This window comes from Miscanthus floridulus, chromosome 17 (assembly GCF_019320115.1).
Source record: "Miscanthus floridulus cultivar M001 chromosome 17, ASM1932011v1, whole genome shotgun sequence".
Lineage (NCBI taxonomy): Eukaryota > Viridiplantae > Streptophyta > Magnoliopsida > Poales > Poaceae > Miscanthus > Miscanthus floridulus.
In genome coordinates, this window is record NC_089596.1 from 11642316 (window position 1) to 11659169 (window position 16854).

The window sequence follows — 16854 nt, forward strand, 5'->3', positions numbered from 1 at the left end:
TGACCATGGCTAAGGTCCTCGAAATCACCAACTAGTGGATCTCTCCAAGGCAAGACCCTAGACAATATCTCTATTTCCCTTAAATTCAGACGACCAACAGGGCGATCGTCATCAGAGTCTTCGGCTATCTCCTCTACGAAGGACTCATCATCTCCAGCTATCTCCATGTCAAAACGGTTCGTAGCCCTAGCATCACCAAAGTCTTCTTCACTACTAAGATCATCTTCGTCGCTAAGCTCATCCTCAATAGAAAAGTCTCCGCTAGCGTCGTCCAAACCTTCTTCTGCATCAACAATTACATAATCATCATCATCTTCATCACTATCATGATTGCCCTCACCATCGGCAACCGGATTCTCTTCCTCATCTCCACCGTAGCCTAGTTGTGTGACAAGTATTTCTTCTTCAGGCAAAGGACCATAACCTATGTGAGCGGGGGAAGATGGCCATGCTTCGAAGTTATCATTTCCTAAGCCGGACTCCTTACTTACTACTAAATCCAAAGATCGCACTTCTGAGGCTAATACAACTGCCTTGTAATCATTCCATTCAGACTCGTTTGTAATTTTGAGCAACCGCTTGATCCGAGGACCCTTCGACGACCCAACATCTATGACACCTTCAAACTGAACATGCACGTCTCCTTCATTCTAGCCTAACTTAACCTTCACTCGCTCCACTAACTGGGTTAAAGATGGTGTTTCAGAAAAAATCAACAACTCCTCACACATGTCCAGAAATTCCAAACTATCATCTCTTGTCCTAACAATACGGCCTCCATGATGCAACCTCACTAATTTATCCATCTACAGTCATCACACAACAAGTAGTGTAACATATGAATATATTTCAATCCAATAAGTAGAAACTAAAATATATCATTTCATCGTTTTTCAACCCCAACAACATAATCATTTCTAGTCATAACAAATTGAAATGTAATGACCAACAAATTAATAAAATACATAGTAACCCTAATGACCAACAAATAACTAACCCTAATAACACCTACAGTAAACAAATAACCCTAATGACCAAAATAACTAGAAACCAAACTAACCTAACATGTTCATCACATATAACAGTTAAACAACAATGCATTCAATCATCCTAAGCCATACATTTTGCAAATGCAAACACAAATATACTAAATCACCAAACAACCATGATTCCAAATGATTAGGGACAATGTAAGCACATCTACGCGGATAGAATGGAGGAGGGGAGGGACCATTACCTCGAGGAACCTTCGGGAGCCGAGATCGTGGCACCAGGGGTCGATTTTGGGGGTTAGGGTTTGGTGGCGGCGCGGGGGAGAAGAGAAAGAGAGGGAGGCCGGCGGTTTCAGAATGAAGGGAGGAAGAAGAAGGGGCCTCGGCGCGGCCTAAAGGGTCCAGACCTCGGCGTTGAGTTGGGTCACGCCGAGGTCTGGAGGCTCGGCGTTAAGTGACCCAACGCCGAGCTGCTGGGCCACCGTTCTCTGTTGGGCCGCCTGGGCCACGCTCCGGCTGGGGCCAGAGCTCGGCGCTCAGTCCGACCGCGCCGATGTTGGGTACTTGGCGTCGGCTGACACGACGCCGACGTCTCGGACCCACGCGCCAACGTGGCGACGACGACCCCGGTCGTCCGTGATGTGGCAGTACCTCGGCGTGGCGTGACACGACGCCGAGCCTCATATCTCGGCGTCATGTGCTAAGACGCCTAAAAATGGTCTATTTTCAGAAATTGTTTTGGCGTTGGTATTTTTCTAGAAATTGTTTTCAAAAGAGATCAAAATACGAAAATTTCACGCTAGCTTCATCCTTAGTTTATTTGTGTATGAAAAGACTGTCAGGCGATGAGCTTAGTATGGAAATGATTCAGCCCATAAGAGATTGAGATTGCACTTGGATTCGAGATCAATGCCAACGCAGCTAGTAATGAGTTTGGTTTATGATTTTTTTTTTTTTGTTGGGATAGGGGTGTGGCAGTGTGGTGGGGTTGTGTGTGTCAGTGTCTCTGTGGATGTGGGCCGGAGGAGGGGGTGTTCCATTTTGCTTACCAGCCTTGTGAGTTTGTTTTTTTTTTTAATTTCTAACCTATTTTTAAGTAAAATAACTTAACAAAAAATTAAGTTACAGATGTCACCCTTTTGGTTGTACCAATCTGTTTAGGAATTGTAAACCAAAAGGGTTAGGTTTTCAAAAAAAATTTGGTTATTTTAGGTTGAAAACAAAAAATGTGGCTTTGGACCCAGCCAAGATATATGGAACACTTTTGCATGCTGCTTTCGGATCCTTTCACTTCATTCATCAGCATACGTTGTAGCAATGAGTTTTTTCTTCCGAATTATTTGTTTGAAAGAAAGTTTTATATATGCTTGCCAGCTACAAAGTAACTGTTTGGCTTTTGGAGCCAAACAAGAAAGATATCTGGAACACCTTTGCATGCCGCCCCCCCCCCCCCCCCCCCCCCCCCCCCCCCCCCCTCCCCCACCCCCCACCCCCACTATAGAATAGGGACCCTTGTCCATTGCATTGGTGCTCTCCTTTTAATTCACGCAAAACAAACGAAAGTAAGGGAGAAGAGATCAGCTTAACTAACTTGTACTAGCACATAGCGTAACATAATTGGTTTTGACCACCTGGCCTAGGTTGCAGTTTGATTCGGTATCAACCTCAGTACTTGCTACCAGTACGTAGAGTTTAGGCAAAGGAGTGCAGTAGTTTAGAGTTAGGTGCTGTTTCAATCCCCTTGGATTCTAAAATCTAGATGAAAAAAATGTAGTGTGTTCATTAGATTCCGTGTCTGTATGTTAAAATTCAATAGAATCTTGCCGGTTTGAATGAGATTCTAGTATTCTGAGATTTTTTTTCTCTAGATTTATAAAATCCCCGGGTAACCAAACGTTTGGTAGGGCTCCTCCAAATGAGCCGGAGCCGTTTTGAATAAGCCCTACCAAACCGCTCCAAAGTTTGGTCCATCACTTTGTTTCAGGTTGGTTATCTATTGTCTGTCTGTCAGTCTATAAGCATACAGTAAAAGCAGATATTATGCTAAGACTAGTACATGCAACTAATCACACCTTTTGTTTTAGGCTGGTTATCTGTTAACTGTCCAGCACACTCCTGTCAGTCTATAACATGTAGTAAAAGTAATACTATTAGACTAAGACTAGTACTTATAACTAATCACACATACTGTTTTAGACCAGTCTATCAGTCTATAAGCATGCAATAAAAGTAATATCTAGCTACACACTCACCCCTCCATCTGTCAGTCTATAACATGCTTCTAGTCTATCTAGTTATAAAAAAAACGATGTGATGTTCTGGTAATTTAGAGTCTAGCCCTATCTCACACATAGGATAGGAGTCGAATTCATCTAGCAGCACACTGCACCTGTGACGATGAGGACCAAAAATCCAATACAAGAAAGAAGCGGCCTTGTTTAACAAAAAATTAAAAAAAAAAGAGAGAAGAAGATGAGGATGCGGGCCTTGTTTCGTGTGCAATTAGGCCCACGATATACAAGTTGGGCCAAAACGAAGGAAAGCGGTGCGGGCATGTTCCTTTGCTTAATGGGCTCATTGGGCCAATTACGTACGTGGCTTCTTATCTATCATCATCATCCTCAAGCTTACGGAGCTTCAGTTTCTCTCTCTCTTGCCATCTGTCCTCTTCTACTTTCTGCAAAACAAAAAAATCTGTCCTCTTCTACAGTACTAGCATTTATCAAACTTTTAAATCTCAGCTGTCGACGTCTGATACCGCGCTTCTTCTTTTATCATGCGTTTTGAGATCTATTTTCACCTTGTTTGAAAATGCTAGTTTCACCTTTTTTCTGATCCATTGGTGCTCTTTTAGTTTGTAAATATCGAGTCTAGTTTTCATCTTTTTCAAGAATTATTGAGGATGTGTTTAGAACCCAAAAATTTCATAGATATAAACGTAGAAATATATTAACAAATCGCATTCTAAACAGGCCCTAAGTATATGCTACTTTTCTTTATGATATCATCACAAATAAAAACTAATATTTAGCGTGAAGGCCCATACTGTCCCATTTGCCCTCGGGCCAACTAATGTCATGTTCGCTTGGCTAATAAGTCATAGCTGAAAGTATTGTTAACTGATTTGTTATGAGAGAAAAATATTATTTATTGGCTAAAAAAATATAGCTTATAGGACGTAAAGAGCCAGCCCCTGTACACCTGCCCACAAACTTGAGAAGCTCGTCAATGAGCACACCGGCAGATCGAGCAGCAGCCACTCGTTCAAGTTTAGTGGAACGATGCCAAACACTGCACCAAAAGTGACATCTATCGCAACGAGCAGCCACGTAGTATGTTGGCGCCCTCGAGAGCATCAGCGTAGCAGGCAATTAATGGCAGAAGCTGGAGCATCAGCCCTTGAGAGCTTCTGATCATGACCTCTCTCAGGGTTCCTTTGGATCAATTCCCCATAGAGATTGGAGAAGATTGAAGGAGAAATTAGTTCATTTTGCCCTCAAATCTTCATTGAAATTGGGTGTTTCCAAAAGAACCTAGACGCGTCGACGAGCCGGCCGGGTCTTCTTCAGCTGATCAAAAACCGAGGGAAGGTAGTGCATGACAAATACTATTATTAAAACCGGCTGATAAGCCGACTGAAGCTGATTTATTGTGAGAGAAAAATACTGTAGATTCTAGCTGATAAGCCGACTGATAAGTTCAAGCGAACAGCCCAAAAGCCTGTAGGGGCGCTGACCCCCTGAGGAAGCTCATCTCTTGCTAAAGTTTACTTGAGAGATCATGTTTAATTGTACTTTTTTTTCTTCGGTTTTTTGACTTTACAAATGTTATGAACTAAGGTTTCGAGCTATCCATTGGGAGCCTGTGCATTCGACATGGTAATGGACTCATGGTACAGTGCTACGTTTCAAAAAAATATATATTATGAGTACTGATTGGTTGGTTTCCAATTCTTGCCCAACGAAAACCATGACATGCTAAAATTTTTAGTCATCAATTGGTTCATTGTCAAAGAATTGGCACACCAATATTTATGGTCAAACTTTTGACAAGTCTCTAGAAAGTTTTTAAACTACATAAAAGAGAAAATGCTTCCTATTATTGTTATGGCAGTCAACCAAATGCACATCTATATTTTTTGCCCTAACTTTGGCAAGCCTTGATTTTAGCAAGCCTAAGTTTTGGCTTGCCATGATTTTGGTTGGGCAAAAATTGGTAACCAACCAATCAAACCCTATCTTCTCTTAAATTCTACTTGTAGATCGGCTCTATAGCAAACATGATTATGAAAAACCTTGATAGTGAAGTTCCTCTAATCATGGAAAGCAATAATGAAAAGAAGCAACAACAACTAAGCCCATTGTTATAACAAATTGTTACAGCAGCTAAGCCCATTCTTGTACCAAATTGTTAGGCCTATGGAAAAAGCAGAGCAAGCAATAACTAGTCCGGAAAATTTATATGAAAATTGTAGAGCTGCACAATATTTATTGCTTTGTTGTTCATTCACTTATTTGTTAAAATACATCCTCATGTAGAACAATCAATATAATATTTGGATTTATACAAAAATATAGATATACCATTTTCCATATTAAAAAATAGAAAAATCAAAAGACATAACAGCAAAAATGAAACAACTTACATTAGCTAGTGCGAGAAACAACCAATATGTGTACGGGTAGCCGCTCATGCACCGGTGGCAATAACTAGGTCAAATGAATAGATTGTTCGTTCCTTTATGAGAAAAAAACATGTGTCACTCTTGACTATGGATTCACTGAGTTTGGTGGCCTCCAATGTCCGAAGATAAACTACTAACATAGGATAGATAGTCGCTTCATTAACACACGTGCATAGGTAACTAGCATCAATCAACTACTACCTTAGCTGCCCCATTGTCTCCTCCAAATGCATACACATACATATTATCCCTTGTACTCTGCATTTTAAATCCAACGTGTAGAAGCCTTGAATTATCATGCTCATGCCATGACTATTTCTGGAAAAGTTTGTTACCTTCGCATCGGATGGCATGAGCAGCATGACTGGTTGCTCACCAGTCACCACCCATGATATTTTTGCCAAAACCAATTCCTTTGTTTAACCGACGCTAATTGCTGCATTTACCGCACTTTTCTCCCTATCAGACCATCAGTGAGTGGACGCATATGAGTATGATGAGTACCATCACAACCGTAACTAATCAGGTCAACAGCTATAAACAGAGCACGGAGGAATTGTACCCAAACTGGCAGCTAATATTCATTTCCTCAAAAAAAAAATCATTTAAGAGAGCGATCTTTTTCTCCGCTCAATTTATTTTGTTTTGAGTTTTGACTAGGTGCTTGTGGAGTTAGACTTTAATTTAACCTGTGTTTTCTATAAAAAAATAGTAAGAAAACCAATATTAAGGGAAGCATTTGAATATGAATGTGTTAGAATCAAGGGTACTGAGATTTATTTTAATCCACAAACATGATGTAAATAAACATTATATAAAGCAGTACTGCTTCTACAAAATATGCAAGTTCACAAACAAGCATAATCATCTCAATATATTGCAATAAAAATAGTCAAAGAAATCCTCTAAAAAATCGAGAACACCCTTGAGCGAGATCAATGCCGAGGGCACCGATGGATGCACCAAGCCTTCTTTCGGCTGATCAAAGAAGGGATATGAATCCCTCTAGCCTCTTGGGTAGCGAAAAAACCTTCAAAGTTTCCTGTTGCTGAACTACAGGTACGATTTGTTGTTTCAATTTTAGCCATTGCGCGTCTGCTGTGGCTACAAGTTTAGAAGATAGCCTATTTCAATTCACAACTGCGAAAGCGCTGGACGTGCAGAACTTGTACTATGAATGTTACAGCAGGCGATTCACACGCACGCCTCTGCCCAGTTCCAAGACGGAAGATGGTCTCAAATTAAAACCAATAGAATAGAAAATATATGTTTTGAGATAGCACCAAATAGTCAATCTATATACAAGGATAATAAGGGATAATCCCTTGCCTAGTTGTATCGTATCTGTGCTTCACATGTCTTGCAACAAAAAGAACTGAAAAAGTATCATCCGAAGTTCTAACTCAATAGTACATAATTCACAGGATAACATATGTTGCCAACCGCTTAAACCTCACACAGCGAAGAGCCATTTGATCATACCCATGATTATGGTTTGACTGAGTTTGGTAACCTTCAATGTCTGAAGATAAGCTACTAAGATAGGATACATGAGTCATTTCATTAATGGGCATGCATGCATAGGTAAGTAGCAGGAATTCAACTAATAGTTCCGCTACCCCATCATCTCCAGCAAATGCAGACACATATACGCACTCCCTAGTACTCAGCATTTTCAACCCAACATGCAGCAGTGAGTTATCATGCATGCTTGCTCATGCCATTTTCTATGAGTGGCTCGTGAGCACAGGCATGCATTTGATCTCGTTTTCAACAACAATTTTTAGGAGAGTTTGTTATAGGATGTTTAGTTTAGGGGAGGGACGACTCCTGTAGAACAGGGGACGGATTTCCCACGAGAACTAGAGAACCTCAGCTAGAGAAGGCCGGTTTCTCACTCGCTAAGGAAGAACACCAACGAACACAAGGATAGCAACGAGCGATCTTTTACCAAACTCTTCCGATTTCCACCGTTGCAATCCCTGATTGGGCATTCCTTAGCATGAAGAACACTATATTGCTAGACGTAGGGCTCCGTAACCCGAACCAGGATAAATCGCCGTGTCCCTCTCGTGCTTTTGAGTGCCCGAGCCATAGGAGACCCGCACATCGACTTATGACGGACAACCACGATGCTCGCCGCGGTTACAAACCCGCGGCACAGTCTATAACATGCTTCTAGACTATCTTTTTATAAAAAAAAAAAACAAGGTGATGTTCTGGTAATTTAGAGCCTAGCCCTATCTAACTTACTAGCGAGAATGCACGTGCGACACACACATATTTATGAAAAAATAGGCAGAATAGTCGTTTTGGTCCCTGAACTATTACTCGAGGCTCAATTTCAACCCTGAACTTTCAAAACGGCTGTTTTAATCCTCAAATTCTACTTTAAGGCTCAATTCATCCCAGAACTACGAAGATGATCGTTTCAGTCCTCAAACTTTGCATTATGGGTTCAATTTCATCCATAAACTACCAAAGTGTATTTTTATCTTTAAACTTTTATTTTTAACTCAATTTTGTCTATCCAAAAAGAAAACTTTATGTTTTAGGCACAATTTCATCCTAGAATTATCAAAATGCATTTTTGCACAACTTCATCCTTTGTCTAGCACCACCCACGACAATCATCGTTAGTGTTAGGTACTTTCAACATTTGTATTTATGTTCTAAGACGAATATAAATAGAAATCTAAATATTCTTAAATATGAATTCTTTTTATCCCATGGATAAAAATAATTATTCTATACACATGGTTATTAGTTGAGCCTAACGCTAGAAGTAGCTAAGAAAAAAATTATAGATCTGCTATTTAATATATCCATGTATTCTTAAGGAATAGCGTTTGAAGCAACTGTAATTGCTCCTATAAAAATTATTTATAGTCGGATATATATAAATGGTACCATTATAAGGTAACATTAAATATAATAGCTTGTAATTATTAATGGTCACTAAAGAGTTTTTGGATTCGTATTATTATTTTTATATCTCCAATCGCTCCGAAAATGCAAAGTTCGAGGACTGAAATGATCATCTTCGTAGTTTTAGGATGAAATTGAGCCTAGAATGCAAGGTTTGAAGACTCAAATGATCATCTTTATAGTTCTAGGATGAAACTGGGCCTAGCGTAGAGTTTGAGAACTAAAATAGTCGTTTTGAAAGTTCAGGGATAAAACTGAGCCTCGAGGAATAGTTTATGGAGCAAAATGACTATTCCACCAAAAAAATATATTTTATAGTGAAGTTGTAACAAAGAAGTTTTAAGAAATAAATTATTATATTTGAGCTCATAGTTCTTGATAGAACCTAGCATGTCACTAATTGTTTTTAAAAGTTTGTGTGAAAAAACAAAGTTAAATCTTGTCGGGTATCATAAAAAGGGGTCCCCTAAGCAAGAACCGAAAAAATCGCTTAGACCTTGTAAATATCGAAGCCAAGAGACAACCACCGGCAAACCCCCACCTTATCTAAGGCTCGGTTGGACCGCCCGGCCCACCTCGAACAATATCCGGGCTCACCCGAAGCGGGCTCGGCCTAGGACGAAACCATGAGGCCTCGGACGAGGTACCGATTCGCCCGAGGCCCCGCGCCGCAAGGCCTCGGACGAGGTATCGATTCTCCGATTCGCCCGAGGCCCCGTGCCACGAGGCCTCGGACGAGCACTCAGTTACCGACTCGCTCGAGGCCAGCTCGGCAACGACCCCGTCACCGCCACCTTGACCGACTTCTCTGACAGGACGTCACATCGGTCCAACCACTCCCGCGACGTCAGCTGAACGACGGCACGATACAGCGGAGTGGCCGACGAGACGGGAGTCACATTGACGCAATGCCGTCCGGGACAGGACGGGGCAGAGGTCACCGGCCGCTGTGCTCGGCGCTGTGCCCACGACTGACACCCGTGCTGCACTATGCTGCCTAACCCCTGCTCCAAGGACAGCGCGGCGTGGAAAGTCAAGTCTAGGTCCCTATAGCCTCGGAATCGATGTACAAGACCAACTGCTCCCTCCGAGCCTCGGCTATCCGCTTCTAGGCTCCTGTAGCCTCGGGACTTGCACCCGCCGAACCCCCCACAATGGTTTAGCCTCTGCACCAACTGGGACTCGGCTCTCTACGTTGTCAGCACTCTGGGACCGGCACGTCGTCCGCAGTACGCGCCATACCCTGCGTCAAGCTGCAGGAGTTCCCACGTCGTGCACAGGGCCAAGCTCCTGTAAACTCGGAGTCAGCACACCCGCGCCGTCGCATCTACCCAGCCTCGGCTCTCTGCGCCGGTCAAATATACAGTGACTGGCACGCCTCCAATAGAAGAAGGCGCGCATGCCACCACAGGAGCTCCCACGTCGCACAGGATCAGGCGTGACCGGCGCGTCGCTCCAGTACACCGAGGACAAGGCCGCTCCACCGACCATGCCGCCACAGTGACGAGCTACAGGGCTCGGACATACCGCCTTTGCTCACAAAACGCCACGTAGCAAATACATGTACCGCCCCTATGCCTCCCTTCGACTATAAAAGGGAGTAACCAGGGCCGCTTCTAGAGAGGGAGACACCGGTGTAAGCGACGCACAACACTCTGTAACACACACGCTCCCTCACTGCAAGAGATCAACATCTCAAGCAACCCACGCCACTCTACGCAGAGACCTGGGACTAGCTCCCTCTCTCGCTCAGCTTGTAAGCCCCTACTACAAGCATCTCGGTGCAAGGAATACAAGATCGCTCTCTCAGACTGGACGTAGGACACCTATTGCCTGAACCAGTATAAACCTTATGTCTCTTTGCATCACCATCTGGGATTAGGGACACGCGGTACACTTTCACTAGTCGGTTGAGGATCCGCCGGACCAAAACACCGACATATCTATAATGTAAATAATGTCCAATTAGTTGGGAAACGAGGGAATATATATCAATTTCAATTGATTTAGCTGTAAACAATTATATTTGATGAAAAGTTTAACTTTTTTGTATTGCTGTAGCCGAAAGAGTCCCGGCTTAAAAAGCCTTATAAAAAAAATCCTTATTAATAGATGAATATGGCAATAGTTTTTAGGCAATAGCCTTATTAAATCAAGCCATTTAGTGAAGGGGGCAAAATGTGCTTGAATTCTTCATGCATGATCTAATATAAATATATGAGCTTTGTTACGCTGCTCGGGAGAAACCACCGGTTCATCCCTTGAGAATTATTTGCAGCATTTGTTGATTAGGAAAAGTAATTAAGGGCAGTTTAGTCTTTTTACTGTATATATACACAATAAGTCCATGAGGCAGCCAGCGCGGACGGCACGCCTCGCCGAGCGCACCACCTTAGCAGAGTAGCAGTCCGGTACGAGCGCTAACAGTCAAGATGGCAACGGGTACCCGAAACCTGAGTATCCGACGGGTTTTACCCGATAAGGAGGCGGGTATGGAAGACATTTTACACCCGCGGGTATATTATTGGACGAATTCTGGTACCCATCGGGTATGCGGGTACGGGTGTGGGTGTATACTACCCATACCCGTATACCCGCGGGTAAAAAAAACCCACATAAATAATATCCAACATCTGCAATTTTAGCCCATATAAGCATATAGCTCATATTTGGCCCATATAAACATATGAGTATATATATTCCAGAACTCCCTCAAACCCTAATCCTCATATAAGCATATTTGGAATGAACTGATGAGGCATCTGATCTATTTCAACTTGACCTGGATATATTTCTGTTTTGCTGCTCTATTGTTGATTTGTTTTGCTGGAAGCTATTATATTTTGGTGTGTGAACTCGGGTATATTGTTGGGTGCGGGTTACCCATCGGGTAAGAATTACCCGTCGGGTGCGGGTATGGAATGAATTTTCTATCCGCATGCGGGTACGGGTAACCCAACGGGTAAGATTTTGATCTGGCGGGTGCGGGTACAGGTGTCCAGTACCCATCGGGTACGTACCCGTTGCCATCTTGAGCTAACAGCATGTTCGGTTGGCTGGTTTATATCGTTGCTGGTTCATGAAGAAGTACCGCTGACTGATTTGTGTAAGAGAAAAATACTGTTATGATTGAAAATTTACGATCGTTTACGACGAGCCACAGCCAAACGAACCGGCTAAATCTGGTGATGGTCTCAAAACCAAACCATACCCCGTTTCTAAATTAAACGTCGGCTCACTCCGGTCCCACATCATTCATCTTTTCTCCAAAACCGAACCCAATCATATATATGTCATGTTCGCTTGGCTGATAAGTTATGGATGAAAGTACTATTGACTAATTTGTTGTGAGAGAAAAATATTGTTCGTTGACTGAAAAAAATACGATTTATAAGCGAGTGAACAGGACGATAGTCCAAACTATTTCTTCAAACGGTGGTTCCAGACCATAGCAAAACCGTGAACTTTCAATGGCCGCGGCGACGTCAGCTTCCTGAAAACCTCTTCCGCTGCGGCCGCTGGCTGTAGTTGCCGCTAACAACACTCGTACACTTGCCCTTCGTGTCCTACGACAGAGTGGAGTAACAAGCTAGCTATTACACCAACTACTATGGTGACGCAGCCCCAGCCGAGGCGGGCGCCGGCGTGTGCGACTTGGTGCCTCAGCGACGACGTCTCGGCGGCGGAAAGAAGCGGCAACCTTGCCGGCACCGGAGAGGTCGTCTGCTAGTCGCTGGATCAGCGCCGTTGGCCGGTGGCCCAATCGAAGCAGAGGCTAAGGGCGCGTGCGGAGGCGGCGGAGTCTCATGGCCGCGGCGCGCGGGGCAGCCGGCGGAGTCGCGCGCGGAGGCAGCGGAGGCCTCTGGCCGCAGCGCGGGGCAAGCGGCGGAGTCACGCTGAGGAAACGGAGGCCCATGGCCGGCGCTCGCGTCAGGATTACTCCATCGACTAGAAAACCCGCGCCGTTCTTGTAGCACCCGGCCACTATGACTCATAGTTGTTAAAGTTAATTTCATACCGGCCAGTATGACTCGTATTTGTTAAAGTTAATTTCATATAGTAAAGGGTAAAGTACACTTTACAACCCTCAACTTGCACCAAACTTCGATTTTCAACCTTCAACTATGAAACCGGTCAAGAAACACCCTCCAACTATCAAAACCGGACGAATTTGGTCCTCGGCCGGTTTCAAAAGCGGTTTTCTATTTTTGGGAAGCGCCGAAATTTTAAATTATTTTTTTGAGCATCTTAACGTCCTCAAATGAAAAAACTTAAAACTACAAAGTTGTAGATCTGATTGAGCTCTACAATTTACATATAAAAATTATCTTCATATGACATCGTATCGAAGGGTTTTCTATTTTTTGAAATTTGAGTCTCATCACGCGACAAAATATGGTGTTGAAATTTTATATTATTTTTTCGAGCATCTTACTGTCCTCAAATGAAAAAAATTAAAACTATAAAGTTGTAGATCTCATCGAGGTCTACAATTTATATATAAAAATTATCTTCATCCGACATCGTATTGAAGGGTTTTCTATTTTTTAAAATTTGAGTCTCATCACGTGACAAAACAGTTTTGTCGCGTGATGAGGCTCAAATTTCAAAAAATAGAAAACCCTTCAATACGATGTCGGATGAAGATAATTTTTATATGTAAATTGTAGATCTCGATGAGATCTACAACTTTATAGTTTTAATTTTTTTCATTTGAGGACAGTAAGATGCTCGAAAAAATAATATAAAATTTCAGCACCATATTTTATCGCGTGATGAGACTCAAATTTCAAAAAAATATAAAACCCTTCGATACGATGTCAGATGAAGATAATTTTTATATGTAAATTGTAGAGCTCAATGAGATCTACAACTTTGTAGTTTTGAGTTTTTTTATTTGAGGACGTTAAGATGCTCAAAAAAATAATTTAAAATTTCGGCACTTCCCGAAAATAGAAAACCGCTTTTGAAACCGGCCGAGAACCAAATTCGTCCGGTTTTGATAGTTGGAGGGTGTTTCTTGACCGGTTTCATAGTTGAAGGTTGAAAATCGAACTTTGGTGCAAGTTGAGGGTTGTAAAGTGTACTTTACCCTATAGGAAATGGTTCATCGCTATACATTGCGTATCTCGAGGTAGTTAGATTATAAGTTACAGCAAAAGAGTGTAACTAATATATGTTGATATTTATATATTGCAAAAGGGCCCACTTATAATATTATTGATGCAACAAAAGAGCAAGGACTTTTTGTTGTCTTGGTTCAGAATGGTAAGTGAAAAGGCAGTATCTTCTTCTACAATCCCTGAAATATAAGGATAGTAGGAAAAGATGTTTTTATCGTTTGTTTAATATATGTCTGAGATGATGCATCCTCTTGTCCATCCCTTCCACTTATCTCCACCACCTTCTTCCATACATTGTCAAGCTGCAATACCATCTTGTTCTTCCATACATTGTCAAGCTGCAATACCATCAACAAGATGTAAAAGGAAAAATATCGCCATACACTAACCAACAAGATGAACTTAAACCCAGGGATATATTAGATTGGAAAGAAGTCTCAATTCGAAATTCTCTATCTAGAAAAATGGCTCTCGATTTAAAATCTTCTATCTAGATTTTCTGCCAATCTAATTTGAATGCAGATGTTGAGGCCAGCATCGAAAAGAAGCAGCTTCTAAAATTCAAATCAAGGATCCAAAGAAGAGTGGAGAAGATAAACAACACGTACCTTATGGTTTGCAGGTGTGATTCTCCTTGCTGCCTCCATGCGGATGACTACCAAGCCAGAACCGACTAACCATGGAGGGAGTAGAAGTGTCTGAACAAGGCCCCTTTTTGGGGAGAGAATAGAAGCTCCAATTAGAATCCTTGTTAGCTATGGATGAACATATGTGATACATTTAATTAGCAATAACGTATGTGCTGCATTTAAATAAAAAATTTTGAGTAGTGGAACTGTCCGAATTATTTATTTTTAGCCCTTTTTTTTTGAAAAACTTTCACAAATATGCCCCCGAAGGTAAGATTTTAAAATCTAGACCCTTAGCTCGGCGCTAACGTTGCTGGCGCCGAGCTCTTGAGCTCGAAGCCGACATGGCGCTGATTTGGCAGGCATCTCGGCGCCAGGGTTACTAGCGCAGAGATGCCATACGTATGGGCCCCAATCCTTTCTCTCTTCCTCTCCCTCTCTCTCGCGCACCTCCCTCGCCTCGCCCGACCAGCGCACCGCCGCCGCCGCCCGCGCCCTCTCCCTCCCCCGGTCGCCCGCGCCCGCGCCGGCACCGGGCCCTCTCCCTCCCCCAGCCGCCGCCACCCGTGCCCTCTCCCTCCCCCGGCCACCCGCGCCGGCACCGCGCCCTCTCTCTCCCCCGGCCGCCACCGCCCACGCCCACTCCCTCCCCTAGCCTCCCGCGCCTCGCCGCGCCCCGCCGCGCCCGACGCCGTTCCCCGCGCCTGCACCGCGCCCTCACCTCGCCCGATGTGCCGCCCGCGCCTGCGGCCGTGCCCCGCCACGTCGGCGCCGTGGCCGCATCGCCGTCCTCGGTCGCGCCACCGCCGTCCTCGGCCGTGCCCTCATGCCGTGGCCGCACCACTGTCCTCGACCGCGCCCCCGCCGGCCCCAGCACCTGCAGCGCCCAGCCGTGCCACCGCCGGCCTGGCTCGTCGGCCTGACCCACGCCCGGCGTCCGCTACGACTCCATCGACGTCCGCGACTCCGTTGTCGGACAGGTAAAAATTATGAATTTGCAATGTGCGTACTTAGTTAGCTTTGATTGTAGTGTAGTAGTTTTGGCATTTGTTATTTACTAGTTAATGTGATGACTCAGGTAGTTGATTTAGTTAGCGATCTAATGAGATAGATATGTAGATAGATAGAAACATAGGTACATAGGTACATAGATATAGTTAGATAGCTACTTAGATAGGTAGTTATATATTTAGTTAAGTAAATAGGATCTAGCTATTTAGTGAGTACACTGTATCTATGTATGTAGTTATTATCTTATTTACTTAGTTTGTAGTTAAAAAGTACTTATTTGATAATATGTATTGTCTAATTTGGACTAAAGGATATATGTTTCGTTACGTGTTTGAAATAGATGGACAACCTAGTGACCATTTATCATGGAGGCACCGTTGAAAGCGATCACTATAGATATGTTGAGTTTGTTGACATGCAAAACGTGCTTGTGCTATTTAGGGCTCCTTTGGGAGACCCAATCCACGGGGGTTTCCCCGCGTTTTCCCCGGGCCAGGCCCCCACGCGGATTTCGGCCACGGGGAGAAGCCCCCGCGCATTTGGAAGCCCGTCACCCGGGAGAGGTCGACCCGAGCCCCATACTTTCCACGGGGTGGCTCGTCCCGCACCCAGGGGTCCGGGCGGCTCTTCCCCGACCCGAGCGAGGGCGACGAAGAGGAAGCACCGCCGCCGCCGTCCTCCCGCCACCGAGCACACCCCCCATCGCCGCCACCGAGCTCACCCCCCATCGCCGCCACCACCACCGAGCTCGCCGCGCCCCCCCCCCCGTCCCCGCCGCCGCCGCCGAGCTCGCCCCCGCCGGCTTCTTCCTTATCTCCGTCGCCGGCCTCGCGACTGCCACCACCACCGTCCGAGCTTAAAGATCTACTCCAGGTTAGCTCCAAGAACCCGTCCAAGTTTCTCACCTAGATCTAGTTCGAATTGAAGTGTGCACGATGAATCCAAGTTCCTCACCTAGCCAGATCCAAAGCGCAATACCATTTAAATTGCATACTCGCACAGACAGGCCTATAGCTGTTTGTGCTTTGTGAAGTCTGAAGTGATACTCTTGCATCTCTACGGCAAGGTAAACAGCAGCGACGGGATAGTATTCATTAATTTAATTTACATATGTAAAGCAGAGTGAAGAACTGGTCTATAGAGACTCAAATATACATTAGTTATTCATTATCGCTACATAAATGTACATGCTTTCAGGAAAACAGAAAACAGTATGCAAACATTCAAAATCGTTACAAAAAGTACAGATGCTTGACATGTTGTGTGGATTGTAGGAAAACAATAGATGCTGGACCCTCGTCTCCAAACTAGTTCATCAAGAATGAAACCACTGTTGCTGCATGACCTTTGTGCTCTCAGAATGTTCTCCCTGCAATCTCTTTGTGCAACTGTATCCTTTAGATACACCTGTGAATAGGCTTGTAAACTAATTAAAATTGTTGGTCAATAAAAATTTGGGATGAGCATGTCAAGCTCATTAGAAATAA

General features: G+C 43.9%; 1 protein-coding gene across 1 annotated transcript; it reads left to right on the forward strand.

The window, feature by feature from the left end:
• The first annotated feature begins 14760 nt into the window (after positions 1-14760).
• Positions 14761-15279, forward strand: LOC136515227 (vegetative cell wall protein gp1-like). The gene has a single exon (XM_066508884.1). The coding sequence runs from the start codon at positions 14761-14763 to the stop codon at positions 15277-15279; it is 519 nt and encodes a 172-aa protein (XP_066364981.1).
• Positions 15280-16854: the final 1575 nt, after the last annotated feature.

Bases quoted from the DNA above. Each gene is read 5' to 3' on its own strand.
- LOC136515227 (XM_066508884.1), top strand. From the start codon at position 14,761: ATGGGCCCCAATCCTTTCTCTCTTCCTCTCCCTCTCTCTCGCGCACCT.